Source organism: Pinus tabuliformis, chromosome 3_1 (assembly GCF_031772625.1).
Source record: "Pinus tabuliformis cultivar Carrire ecotype Pingquan chromosome 3_1, CPIR1, whole genome shotgun sequence".
NCBI lineage: Eukaryota > Viridiplantae > Streptophyta > Pinopsida > Pinales > Pinaceae > Pinus > Pinus tabuliformis.
Window position 1 is genome coordinate 485081723 of NC_142301.1, and position 15214 is coordinate 485096936.

Below are 15214 nucleotides of genomic sequence, written 5' to 3' on the forward strand. Positions count from 1 at the left end.
AAAGAGGTGGTTGTTTGAAGGAAAGCCAAATGTGGACTAGAAGATCACTTTTTGATAAAAATAAGGATGACATGATTGAGGAAAGTTATGGATGGCATGTGCCCTACAAAAAGAAGAAGGTTCCACAATTTTTGAAGATGAATTTCATGACATCGAAAGAAGGAGCTCTACAAGCAACTGAAGGTCCCATGATCTCCACCTAGAGCAGAAAGTTGTTGGAAGCAAATCCTTGGTTAAGAGAGCTTGGTCAAGTCCCTAGTTAAGAGGGAGCTTGGGTACATTCCTTTTTATAGGAATGGGTATATCCTCCCTAGTTGAAAGGGAGAGATAGACACATCATTCTTGTCTTCACTTTGGGAAGAAAGAATGGAGGATTGGGTAAGAATCTGGCATCCGATACTCTTTGAGGATGTGGTAGGGCATCCAAGATAAGAGTAGTCGTAAAGGACCGATATTCTTTGAGGACTGGGAATCCAAGATAAGAATAGTCCTGGAAGGACATACCCTGTGAACACTCGGGTGGGGTATGTTCCTTGAGAGACAATGATGAAGGTGTCTATAAATCATTGGTCTCGCCAGCATTGTGCTCTGATCTTGTGGAGAGATAGAGTTGTTAGTCAAGGCCTTGCTATGTGACAATGTTGGATGATATGATGTTATACAGATGGGTTACCAATCTGACTCTTCTTATGAGAATTCTTCAAATTGAGAATGTCCAAGTACCTTGTATGGATTATGAATACCTCCCTAGTTAAGAGGGAGTGTTGAAATATGTAACTAGGTTCAGTCTTCATAATGACATATGTAATCATGATTTTATGTATTTAATGAAAAGAGAAAAATAAATTTATTATTGTTGTTCTTGAGGCATGGGTTTCATGCTCAAGAGAAATTTTTTTTTTAGGTCAAGCACCCATTGAGTGCTTCTAGGGCTTGTTATTTAGTCTACAAGTCAATTGAGTCATTGTCATGTATTGAAGACCCATTTGGGTATGTTACATATTGTAAAAAGAATTTATTTGAGTCAAAATAGAGTCAAAAGACCCTCCAAGACCTTGTCATGATGCAAAGATCAAGTTAGCCTAAAGATAGCAATTTGTACCCCTCACAAGGCTATAAATAAGAAGGAACTCAACCTCATATGGAGACTCATTCAAGCAAGTTCGATCTTCTCAAGATAGAAGTTGGAGAAGGACGAAAAAGAAGGAGAACAACTAGATTGAAGTTTTTGGGCTTCTCTCCCTCTCATGTTAGGGTTTCTACATTTGCTAGGCAAAAAAATTTGATGGGCAGAAGATTTGCTAAACAGAAGAATTTGTTGGGCAGGTCGAAGTTGCAGAAGAATTTGTTGGGCAAGTCGAAGTTGCAGAAGAGTTTATTGGGCAGGTCGAAGTTGCAGAAGAATTTGCTGGGCAAGTCGAAGTTCCAGAAGAATCTGACTCTTCTTATGAGAATTCTTCAAATTGAGAATGTCCAAGTACCTTGTATGGATTATGAATACCTCCCTAGTTAAGAGGGAGTGTTGAAATATGTAACTAGGTTCAGTGTTCATAATGACATATGTAATCATGATTTTATGAATTTAATGAAAAGAGAAAAAAAAAATTATTATTGTTGTTCTTGAGGCATGGGTTTCATGCTCAAGAGAATTTTTTTTTTTAGGTCAAGCACCCATTGAGTGCTTCTAGGGCTTGTTATTTAGTCTACAAGTCAATTGAGTCACTGTCATGTAGTGAAGACCCATTTGGGCATGTCACATATTGTAAAAAGAATTTATTTTAGTCAAAAGACACTCCGAGACCTTTTCATGATGCAAAGATCAAGTTAGCCTAAGGATAGCAATTTGTACCCCTCACAAGGCTATAAATAAGAAGGAACTCAACCTCATATGGAGACTCATTCAAGCAAGTTCGATCTTCTCAAGATAGAAGCTGGAAAAGGACGAAAAAGAAGGAGAACAACTAGATTGAAGTTTTTGGGCTTCTCTCTCTCATGTTAGGGTTTCTACATTTGCTAGGAAAAAAAATTTGATGGGCAGAGGAATTTACTAGGCAGAAGAATTTGCTAAACAGAAGAATTTGTTGGGCAGGTCGAAGTTGCAGAAGAATTTGTTGGGCAAGTCGAAGTTGTAGAAGAGTTTATTGGGTAGGTCGAAGTTGCAGAAGAATTTGCTGGGCAAGTCAAAGTTCCAGAAGAATCTGGTGGGCAAGTCGAAGTTCTAGAGGAATCTGTTGGGTATGTCGAAATTGCAGAAGTTGATGGAAGTAAGGTTTGACTTGGTCTTGGAGGGTCTTGGTCAAGGGTCATAAGTCTTGAATTTGTCAATTGAAGTTCTATAAGAAGAGAAGAATTCTTGTGGGTTTTCCTCTCAGTTGGAGAGGTTTTTGGCCTTGGCTAATCGCCTACGTCTTGTGTCCTATTATCTCATTGATTTTATTGTTTGGTAGTTGTTTGATGATAAAGAACACTAATAATAATCAAGTGTAAAAAGAAGCTAGCGAATTAAGTAAAAATACATCACAAACAGTTATCAAAGTAAGAGAAATCACCTAATCTAGCTGCCCCTAGATATCTCAACACATCGGAGGTATGGGCGCCTGAACTTGACCTAACTCTTTCAATTGATGTGAGAGAAATTGGTAGATGGACTTCCAAACATTCAACACCAAATCCAAGGAGTTTACAAAGCTTTCCAAACATGGAAACAACATCACATGCCATTTGATGAGGGACAAGCTTGGAGATTGCAAAGAGTCCTTCAATTAGTTCAGGCATACATTTGTGGATCAATGAACACTCTTTCAATTGATGTGAGAGAAATTGGTAGATGGACTTCCAAACATTCAACACCAAATCCAAGGAGTTTACAAAGCTTTCCAAACATGGAAACAACATCACATGCCATTTGATGAGGGACAAGCTTGGAGATTGCAAAGAGTCCTTCAATTAGTTCATGCATACATTTGTGGATCAATGAACATAGCATCAATCATGGCTGCTAGGTATTTCCTTCAATTTGTTGATGATTACAATAGGAAAATGTGGGTGTACATTTTGAAACTAAGATTTGAAGTGTTTAATGAATTTAAAAAATTCCAAGCCTTCGTAGAAAAAGAGGAAGGTTTCCAAATTACCTCTCTTAGGTCTAATAATGGTGGAGAATTATGTTCCAAATAATTCAATAACTTTTGTTCCAAGCATGGGATGCAAAGACAATATACTACATCCTACACTCCATTGAAATATGGAGTGTTTGAGAGGTGAAAATGTACTATCACAAAGATGGCTAGGTGTATGTTCCAGAATATGTCTATTCCAAATAGGTTTTGGGCCAAGAAAATGTTCATTGTAGTATACCTACTGAATAGATCTCCTACGATGGCGATGAAGCAAAAGACCCCAAAGGAGGCATGGTCTAGAAGAAGGCCCAAAATAAATCATCTTAAAGTCTTTGGCCTACACTTGGATTCTAGCTGAGAATAAATTATTTTATATTTTTATTTATTCACATAATTTAACTAATTTCCATTAAATCTTGACTCTGGTCCTAAAGTCAAAATTAGCCGTTAGTCAAGATAACCGTTGGAGTCTCTGCTCAGACTATTTAACATGCTAAGCTGGATCTGTTTCTTCAACTTGTCCTGACGATGAACCACACTTGTTGGTTCGAAACGCGTCGACAAATGATTTATCTTGTGATTTACGCCGAAGAATTTCTCGTAAACCTAATATGGATCACAGAAGCCTCAATTCAACAAACGAAAATAACCAAGTTAGATCCAAAGAGTAGGAAGTTGATGATTACACGGTACAACAACACTCGTAAGGGTTACAGGTTGGTTGATATTGACACTGATAAGGTGATATTCAGCTAAGATGTTGTTGATGAGGAAGTTGGACCTTTCCAAACCTCTTTTGAGTTCAAAGTAACTAAGCTTCCAAAAGTGGTGAAGGATTTAGGTGTCAAGCTTCAGTTAGCTCCACTTGAAGGGGAGAAAGATTCTAAACATGAGGAGTCTCCTAGACCTATAATCTTTGATCCAGATATGGGTAGCCCAAATCATGGTGGCAATAATGACTTGGATGAGGAAGATCCCAAGAAGAGATCTAAGTGGTGGCACAACGCCATTGGAGATGTTTAGATAAGAGAAATGATCAAGTGATGATCATTGAGAGGAAAGAGAAAATAGAAACCAAACATAGTTAAGTTTGCTCTATTGGCTAATATACAAGAAATCTCTGAGCCACAACACATTGAGGACGTGAAACGAAGACTCGAATGGGAAAAGGTGATGACATCTAAACATGCAAGTTTGATGAAAAATCAGATTTGGGATCTCACATCTCTTCCACTAGGGAAGAAACCCATTGGTTGCAAATTGGTGTATAAGGTCAAGTGCAAGGCACATGGTACACTTGACAAGTACAAAGCACAAATGGTTGCAAAAGGGTTCTCTCAGTGAGAGGGCATTGACTATGGGGGGACCTTTGCTCCTACAACACAAATGAGCACCATCCGACTTGTTCTAGCCATGGCAGCATAGTTTGGTTGGAAGGTCCATCAGATGGATATAAAAAATGCCTTCCTCAATTGAGATTTGCAAGAAGTCTACATATACCAACCATAGGCTTTTTAAGTTTCAGGGAAGGATTTTGGTTTGTATACTTAAGAAGGTTGTATATAGTTTACAACAGGAACCTAGGGCATGGTACATTAAAATTGACAGGTATTTGGATGAACAGGGGTTCCATTGGAGTCCTTCATATTCCAACATGTATGTAAAAAGAGTTGGTAATGATATCATCCTTCTATTCATATATGTAGATGATATCATTATTATAGGTATTGAGGAAAAGGCAATAGAACAGATCAAATCTAGTATGAACAAAACTTTTGACATGATTAATCTAGGCCTCCTACACTACTGTCTAGGTGTGGAAGTTCAGAAAACAGGCAACAACATTTTTTCTCACAAACAAAATGTGCCAAGAGTTTGTTGGACAAGTTTAGAATGATAAATTGCAAAATTTCATCTACACCTATGGAGTCCTTCATATTCCAAAATGTATGTTATTGAAAATGAAATTAACTCAGACAAATATATAAACAACACATAATAAACCAGACACAAAATATTGGTAGAAAAGGCTTCAGCCTCATGGCTTCCTCAGGTATTCTCTCTCATATTTTTATTAAAAAAATTGAATATAGTGTTACAAATAAATAGATGAGAGACAGTGTTCTCAAGATAGTGCATGCTATCTTAGACACTTTTGGTTGAGATAATTTCTCACCAGATACACACCAATATAGGAGTTACCTAAACTAACTCCTATCTTAGAGGAACAACCCAAGAGTTAGGCACAAATTCCTAACTTAGAATATTTAATTTATTTATTTATTTTGGATTTATTATTGTTTTGTGAGAGAGGCTAACATTCCCCCCCTCAATGATAAATCCAAAATAAGAACGAGGAACCATCTTCCAAGTTCTCATGTTGATCCTCAAAATATTGCCTGAAAAAACCGCCAAAACTGGATGCTGGAAAAAACTCAAATCTGAAGAGAACATGAATCAGCTGCATGCCTGATTCATCTCTGAATGTTGCTTGACAACTCCATCACGTGCCAAGCCGCAAAAGGATCCAACTATCCTTTGTTTGAAAACAGCATCCAGTGTCCACTGACACAATTTGATGAACGCCCACTGGCGTATTTGCTGATGATGATCGCCCACTGGCTGAAGATGTCGAAAAACAACTCAATGTTGCTTTTGCTATGATGAAAGTTGCTCACTGTTGCTTTGGCTGTCGATCGCCCACTGGCGAATTCGCTGATGCTCACTGCTGATGACAAATGCCCATTGGCTGATGAAGATGCCCATTGGCTGCTTCACTGATGTTGTCGAGACTTTCAGTCTGACAACCAATTGTCAATTTCATTGACATTTTCCCCCCTTTGTCACCTGAAAGGAGAGACAATCTTCTCCAAAATATATTTGAACTTCCCCCCTTCAAGTGTGGGAGAGTTTCACTATTGTACTCCCTCGTTCAACTGCATGAGAGTACCATCATCTGTTCACTGCTGGCTGCACTATGTGTGATTGTAGTCGGTTGTAGAACTGAGACAATCTTTTGACTGTGGATGACCATTCCCAAGGATCGATCCATTCATAATGTATCTTCAATCTGGCTGATTTTTGTTGGTTTCTACATTTTTCTGAGGAATGATTGGGCTTGCCACAATGGCAACACGGATGGAGATCAAAACATTGATCTTCCATATGACCCGTTCTTTGACAATGAGAACATTTCGGTTGGACATTAACTTCAGGTTGCGTGCAATTCTGTTTGTCTACAATTTTCTCAGAACCTACTGAGGTGAGTTGTTTAAGAAATCCTGCACTCACAAACTTAATTGGCTTGGAATAATCTGGGATATGTAAGTTGGTGTCATTAGTGACATATCCTAAGCCTCGTCGATTCTTGTTATTTTGAATCTCTTCCCAAGGCTTGATGATGGGTTTGGAAGAAATTTGAATTTGATCATGAACAACTTCAACACTTGAAGTTGTTTAGATGTGATTTGGAATCAACATCTTTATCTTCATCTGTATGGTTGAATGACTTGGAAGAAGCACTCTTTTGTTGCAACTCATCTCTTTGTAGTTGCGACTCTAGTTGAAGAAACTCAATGGTTTCATGTGTTTGTTGTAGATGCCGTGAAAGATCAGCAAGAGTTTCTTTGCTGATGTGCACCATGTCTTCATCACTGGAGATGATCAAACTGTGAAGAATGTTTAACCACTGAATATGTTGCGCCATCTGAACTTGCTCACTTGAAGTCAGGCTCTCTTGTCGTAGATGTCGTGCTTTGAACTGTTTCACTTGATTTTGTTACTTGAATGACAGGCTCGCTTGCTATGGGACTTGAATGGCACGCTCGCTTGATTTGTTGCTTATTGCACTTGCTGGGAACACTTGCTAGAGTTGTAGAACTTTCTTACTTAGACTCTGGAATTCACGCTCGCTTGATGACGATCGCGTTTGTGTGAACGCTCACTTGCCTTACTTGATGACTTCATGCTCACTTGAATGAATAGCCATGCTCGCTTGATGTCGATCTCAACTTGCTTGATTGGTGTTAGAGTGGAACTTGCTTGGTTGCTTTGATGGTTGTTGTAATGAACTTCACTCTGGCTCGCTTGAAGGTCTGAACTTTGTACTATTTTGATGCAAATTGCTTGAATGAATACTCACGCTCGCTTGCAGGAGATGTGAACTTGTTGCTTGTTTGCTTTAGAGTTAAAATTTGTGCATTCACGTGATTCTGCTTAAAGGAAGGGTGTCAAACACTGTCGAAAATGCACCCAAAAAATGCTTAATGATTTTAATGACTCACATAAAACAAGGAATTCACTTTGACTCAATTCAAGACTTGGATGTCGGTCTCAACCGAGAATGCACCCTTACAATTCAATGTAATTTGAGTTTTATTACAAGTTCAATAATGTTGATGTAGACTTTGCTTTGAAATGTTGGAGTTTGCATATTCATGAACTTGATTGTATTGAGTGATTTTGTTTGTTGAGGTAGGATGCCGATGTTGAAAACTTTGATTATTTGTTGTAGTGACGCAAATGCATGTGTTGAGCTTAATTATCCTTCCTTGTAGTTATTTTGTGACAAGTGTTGTGCTTGCTTGCATTGAACTTTATGTGTGTTAAATGAGATCATTTATGTGTCAAAACTAGACACAAATCAAAAAGCAAAAACATGAAGCCATAAAACACATGCGCCATCAAACACACATAGTGTACCTTAGATCCCCTTATTCAATTTCGGGTGGATCTAGGACACATCAACACCAAAAAAATGATATCTTTATTAATCACTGAGTACATCTGAAGCAATGATAATGCCAAGCTGACAACCCTTTGAAACAACTCACCTTCAAAATCTGAATGGATAGTGACACGATCCCTCTCAAAGTAAAACAATACTTTGAATTACAACAACTTTCCCTTATCACTCCAAATACAAAATCACTTCTTACTTCAAAAAAAAACTTTATCACTCCAAAATATTAAAACATGCTCTCATTATCACAAACCACTCTTATTCCTCCAAAAACTTTACTTCAATATCACTTTATAAAAAAGTGAAAACATCACTTCAAACTTTGTGTTCAAACATGCACCATACGGTTCGTTCTATTATAATGGAATAATAAAATATTCCAAAAAAAGTTATGCATGTGAAGACAACCATATACCTTTCATAAAAATCCACATGACTCATTTTATGAAGTTACTTTTTCACTTTCTTGAAATTATCCACGTGAGCCTTATTCTTAAAAAGAATGAGTGGAAAACGCATATGGAAAATTATTTGCATGTGCAAAGAAAACACTTGCAGGCACAACATAAGCTCAAACTTACCTCTGAACAAAGTAGAGCCTTGCGGATTCGAATCAATGATTTTTGGTTGGAATAGTTAATATCAATGGGAAAATCACACCTTTCACTCCAATTTCTTCTTGATGTTCATGTGGCAGAAACTCCTTCAGCGCAGCAATGTGAAGAGCCACGCAGGGATCATTCCACTGAAATATTCATGCTGTCATGATTTTCACCTTCAATCACAAGAAACCAGAATCTGTAGCCTTGGTCTCTAGCAGATCCATCCAGTCTTTGCTTTCATTTTCAATCAAATGCGCAAAGCTATATATCACATACAAGGAACGAAATTCAATGTGGAATTTAAATATGGGTAGTGAAATTTATTGCACAACAGTCTGCCAGCCTTCGAATCTCGTTGCCAGAAAAATTCAGTGGTGGCGATTTGACATTGGAATCAGAAGCAAATTCTTTATTTTCCAGTCGTCTCTTGATCGAGATCTGTAAATTCTGGCATCGTTGCACCACTCGTCCCACTACTTCAGCGCTGCCACCTGCGCTATTCAGTGAAACACTCCAGCACTTCAATTGGATCTCTTCTATTTTGATCAGAAACAACCAACGGAGAATTTTTCATGTGGGACAGACTGATTGATGTGAAGGGCGATTGTTGGTGCAGCGCAGGAGGCCTCCATATGGGCGTCGATAAAATCAATCCAATACACATAATCTGAATAAGATTTCATGCTGTAGTGGTATATTTGGTTTTCAATAGCATTTCCAGATTAGCACAATCAAGCTCTATCTTCTGGTGTTAAAACCCAGGTGTATTCTCTGCAAATAATATTATAATACTTGACAATTGTTCTTAATAAAAAACCTGAAACATTCATTTGACTATGCGGCTCAGTTTTGGTGAATTTGTATGTGAATGCAGTTTATTGTTGAATCATTTGGAGCTTATGATTCAACAGAATCATATGCTCATCCAATCAACCACGTTTCCGAAAGACATCAATGAACACAATATAAAAAATTCCACGCTCCTCTCTGGGGAATTTCAAACATAATTTCCAGCGCTCACTCAAAATTTTCCGCTGATAGATTGTTCTATTTCATTCTTTGAAGAGCTCTGATTGGTCACCGTCAGAACAACCACCTCAAATCATACATTTAGAGCGGACATCCGTCCCCAAAAGCCAATAAGAATTGCAATTTTCAGAGGAATTAATTATTCAAAAAGAAGTTTCAAACCTGAGAAGTGTAGGGGCAAGGGTTGTATTGACAGTAGGTCCTTTCTCTTTGCCAAATATCACGCTGACAATTTCCAACAGCACGAACGTAGCACCATTGAATGTCTCTAACTTGCAAGCGAATTGATTCGCCACACTGCGATCCCGATCTACTACAAAACGCACAACGGTTATGTTCACAAAATCCTTATGTGATTCACACAACATCCACTATCAAAAAACATGGATGAACCTTGCTCCAATCAAGCCATCAATTCCTCGCCAGGTTCTCCTCCGTTGCACGCAGAATTTTTAACACTCAAGCTTTGTCACATGATCCCAACAATCATGAACTTTGCTCTGATACCACATATTGAAAATGAAATTAACTCAGACAAATATATAAACAACACATAATAAACCAGACACAAAATATTGGTAGAAAAGGTTTCAGCCTCATGGCTTCCTCAGGTATTCTCTCTCATATTTTTATTAAAAAAATTGAATATAGTGTTACAAATAAATAGATGAGAGACAGTGTTCTAAGATAGTGCATGCTATCTTAGACACTTTTGGTTGAGATAATTTTTCACCAGATACACACCAATATAGGAGTTACCTAAACTAACTCCTATCTTAGAGGAACAACCCAAGAGTTAGGCACAAATTCCTAACTTAGAATATTTAATTTATTTATTTATTTTGGATTTATTATTGTTTTGTTAGAGAGGCTAACATATGTCAGTATACAGGAACCTAGTGGGTAGCTTGATATATCTTAAAGCCACTAGACCTAATTTGAGTTTCATTGTGAACTTCATTTCCAAATTCATGATAATGCCAAAGGTAGAGCACTAGACAACAACGAAGCGGGTGCTGAGATACATGAAAGGGGCACTTGACTTTGGCATTCTGTATAGCAAAAGCAAAGACCCTATTTTGTGTGGTATACGAATTCAGATTGGCTAGGTTCTATTGATGACAAGAAATCCACTTCTGAATATGTTTTCAACCTTGGCATGGTTGAAGTCACATGGACTAGCAAGAAGCAACATCCAACAGAAACAAAATATTGAGTAGTAGTGAAAGGAGCATGCAAGGCAATTTGGCTTGGGAGGATGCTTTCAGATATGTAGATGTAGCAAATAGAACCAACACCCCTACTATGTGACAACCAAGGGGTGATGAAACTTGCCAAGAATCCAGTCTTCCATGAGCATACCAAACATGTTGATGTACATTGTCACTTCATTAGACAACTTGTAGAAGATGGATCTATCAAGCTGCAGTACTATCCTACGGAGGATCAAACTGCATACATTTTCAACAAGGTTTTGGGTCTTGAAAGATATGTAAAATTTCGAGACAAGCTTGGTGTAGTTAGGATATTGACCATTAAAGAAGGGTATTAAAGTAAATATTAGTTTAATAATGGTCAACTAGGTACTAAACTTGGGCATTAATAAAGTCAATTGGACATCAGTTTATTTTGTGCTTTAATTCACTTTAGTGTGTATTTTGGTCTATCCCACATTCATATTATAGATTGACTCGACTCCATTGTATCCTATATAAGAAAGCTTTCACTTTTTCACTATTCACTCAATACAAAGAACTCTTTCAATTCTTCTTGGTTTCTTTATGGGCTTGGTTTTCGTAATATCACAAAGGTTGAACCTTTTCTTCTATTGGTGGGCTTTTCTTTTGAAAGGGACGTTGGACAGTTTAAAAATTAGTTTAGCCCGGATCTAGGAGGACATTGGACCATGAATTAAAGACTTTTGATTCAGGAGGATCAACCACATTTTATGGAGCATTTATTAATTTCTCATTGTACATGTGACTTGACCACTTTTAATGATGTGTTTTGTTAATTAATTGTAGAAGTTAGTTAGCCTTTTATGCCAGCTCCAAGGAAATCTCCATGATAATGTTATTTTATTGTAATGGAAGCTTCTTACCTCCTCTATACAAGGGGATTTTCTCATTTGTCATCATGGTTGGATAGTGGAAGTATTCCTCTCCCTACAGCTTGATGAAAATATTTCTTGCTGCTTATTGGGGTTTCATGTTATTATGTGATGTATGTTTTGATATAGAAGGTTTTTCTTTCTTGGTTTCATCTGCAATATTTTAGAGAGTTTGAATTTGTAAGGGATTCAAGATTATGACAAGGCTTAGTGTGATTGATCCACCAAGGAACAATGAGACACGTGGAAGGAGAGATCAAGTCGCTAGACTTCATCTTGTCCTTTATCAATGTGAAGTAATCATTGAGCCTCTTTGCTAGGTAGACCCTTAAGGGGGTTCCCTTAGTAAATGCTTGGTTTGTTTCATATTATAGTCGATCATTGGGACTGAGGGAAATCCTATTGAGGAATCCTCTCTAGTGGGTTTTTGGCTTTACAATTTGCCCCAATTAGCTGAGAGATTATCCATCCTCATGTACTAGTCTTTCCCTTGATCCATTATTCCGAGTAACTGACCTAAGGAGGGTCACTGCTCTTGATATTCTATCGTCATTAATAGTCCCTTGACTCCATCGCCCTTGAATATTTTACACTGATTCACTTCTCTCCATTGCTAGTATTTCCTTCTTCTCTTAAACCCGACTCGATCACTAGGGTTACTTGTGATATCCCCTGTTCCTTATTGCCTATTCCCTAGAGATTCTTCAAGGAAGCCCCCTAGAGCCGAAGGAGAGCTGGCCTAAAGAGGCAAAGGTAGGTCGCTGAGTCGACAGTGGGCAACCTATCAAGGTTCCACTTGGATTTTATGGTGTGAGTTGGAGCTTTCATCATTCTAACATAAAATTTGAGTGGTAACAAAGCTATAATAAGGCAACCATGTAGTGATATAATAACAAAAATATGGTTTTCATTTACAAAGGTTTTCCAAGCTTATTAAATTTTGTGTAATTTGGAATAGTTTTTAACAAACTTACTATTTTCCATTTTTCGTAATTCAGCAAATTACAGTGTTATTTTAGCTAGTAGATAACAAAACTGTCAAAATATGGCGTCCGTGAACAAAACCACGAGGATACAAATATTATTGCATGTACTCAATTTACATAATCCAATTAAATGAATAAATGATATACGACAATCACCATCTAAAACTAACATATTATAGAAGACATACAGGCTACTGCTGATAAATTTTTTGAGACAATGATCATTACAATAATTGTTTTTTTTCTGGTGTAAGCTGTTCCTGCGATAGTACCAGTGGAAATTGAGGTAAGGAACTGAATATTGTTTTCTATGGCAGGCATCATCCGGAAGACAAGGACAGTTATGGAATGCCTACATCGCTTTTGCAGGGATTGTATTGACAAGTCAATGCGTCTGGGGTATGATCATAGACAAGGATTTCCACTTGTTTCTGAGTGCATTGTTGAAATTTGATTCTTAAATGTTTCTTTTGCCTGGTAAATGCCAAATTACTAATAAAGCAGTAAACATGGCTTAAGATTTTATATTCTTTTTTTATTGTAACTCAAGATTGCACTTGGGAAGTTGAATGCCAATTTACTGTACCCATAGGACCAAAAAAAAAAAGAAATCTCAAAACTACAAAGCATTGCAAATTAGTACAAAAGTAATATATTTTCCACATTTGTTGGCTTTGGCCTACTGTAAAATGATGGGCTTTATTTTTTGACCACAGGAACAATGAGTGCCCAGCATGCCGTACCCATTGTGCCAGCCGGCGATCATTGCGTGATGATCCAAATTATGATGCATTGATTGCAGCAATCTATCCTGATTTGGATAAGTATGAAGCAGAGGTAAACTCATCTATTGTTGTGTGTTTGACTACCTATACTATTATTTTCATTTCTCTGGTTTTTCGTATTACTGGTAGTTGTGTAGCTGCTTTTGGACTATGAGCTGGAAGAGAATCAATTCCTGCATGTTTATTCTCTCTTGTGAAGGGCTTTTGTGCTTTTGAGGATGGGTAGTTTCCATAACTTTTTTCTTTCCCTTGTCTTAGGAGATGGCTTTGCATGAAGAAGAGGAGGATAGAAACAGACAGGTAGAGTATGATCTGGATGACTGTTGCTTGTCTATCTGAATTGATATTGTGCATGTTATCAAAAATGGGTCTTGGTAACTGAAGGAAGTATTTTCTACTGATTTTGAAATCATCCATTCTATGGCTTTTCATGTTGTTAAGAAACTGCTCTGACAGATCCAAGCTAGTATTGCTGATACATTTCGGCGACAGTCAGAAGCTATGACGCGACGGCGGAGGACTGCAAAGGCCACTGCAGCAGCTTTTGTCAGAAAAGCACATGGTAAATTTTGTGGTGTCCAGGGTCAGAGTAGGGTCAACAACAGAGTGAAAAATAGAAGCAAACGCCCTAGGAGAAGCTCAGCTACCGATGGTGATGAAGGTGAAGACCTGAAACAATCTTTTTCTGATGATGAAGAACCTCAGCCACGCAGGTGGACACGGCGTAAAAGGAGAGCAGGAAGCTCCTTACCTGAAACCTCAGCTGACATGGATGTTGGCAATGGAGAAGAACCAGATGAAATCAATGATGAAGAAGCTGGTGAAAATAGCCAATCAACTGATAGCCAAGCAGAAGTTAACAGAGAAAGTCCTGATGCTTCTCCTGGAAATGCCAGAAATGCTGAAGGTCTGGCTTGGGGCAAGGGTGGTGCAAGAAGCCATATGAAATATGCAAGTGTTAGGACTCACGCTAAGAATAACCGCTGTGCATATGTAGCTAAGATGGCCGATTATCTTTTGTCTAAAGCTCATCAGGAAATGGAGACCGAGGTACAAGCAATTTCATAGTAAAATTTACTGTAACATTCAATGAATGGGCATAGTATTTATTCCTCTTCATGTAAGCATGAATTAGCTTTCTTGATCTCAAGAGACAGAGAATCTGTACACCCCTTGGATAATGTACTTTTTTTAAGTTCAATGTGACAGTTCGAAAATTGCTTCAAATGGAGAATGAAGTCTAATCCAACTATTGCCATTTGATTTTCACAGTATGACATACACTTCACATTGCTACCATTTGAGAATGAGGAAAAGATTCCCAGTCTGAGGAGGCCACACCTTTGCTGTCGACCAACTCTAACTGTGGAGCACATCTGTAAAGTATAACACAATCGAATATGGCTTTGTATTCTTCAAAATTAGGCATCTTTATATATATAATGTTTTAATATACTGATTTGAATAGCTCACATGTTGCTCCAGTTCCTTTCTCGCTTCTGCTCTGTGCCCCCTGAAGATTTAGAACTCATAGTTGAGAAGCAAAATAATTCAGCAAGCTTGGGTCAAAATGGTAAAATTCTTCAACACCCGGGCAAATTAGGAAAAGGAAAAGCTGTGCTTGGTGTATCCGATAGTGAAAAACTTGCCGAGGTCCTGAATCAAGAGGCAACATTGGCAGAAATCTTTGCTGCTTGCACAGAATGTCGGGGTAACCTGGTATTATAATTTATGAGAACCTTAACCTATTGTTTTTGATTGACTATGGTTTACCTTGTTCAGTTTTTGATGTTCTGTGGATACAGTTTTAATCCGTACTTACCTATTTGATCATGAATTTAT

At 37.8% G+C, this 15214-nt stretch overlaps 1 protein-coding gene across 4 annotated transcripts in view; it reads left to right on the forward strand.

Moving 5' to 3' along the window:
• LOC149187912 (putative E3 ubiquitin-protein ligase RING1a) overlaps positions 1-15214 on the forward strand; it is a 155012-nt gene that overhangs the window by 139359 nt on the left and 439 nt on the right. For all 4 annotated transcript variants that reach the window (XM_089411496.1, XM_089411493.1, XM_089411495.1 and 1 more), the window contains exons 5-10: positions 12905-12986; positions 13304-13424; positions 13631-13672; positions 13829-14422; positions 14645-14755; positions 14858-15091. In XM_089411496.1, coding sequence (XP_089267622.1) covers positions 12905-12986; positions 13304-13424; positions 13631-13672; positions 13829-14422; positions 14645-14755; positions 14858-15091 — 1184 coding nt within the window. The remainder of the gene's footprint in view (positions 1-12904; positions 12987-13303; positions 13425-13630; positions 13673-13828; positions 14423-14644; positions 14756-14857; positions 15092-15214) is intronic.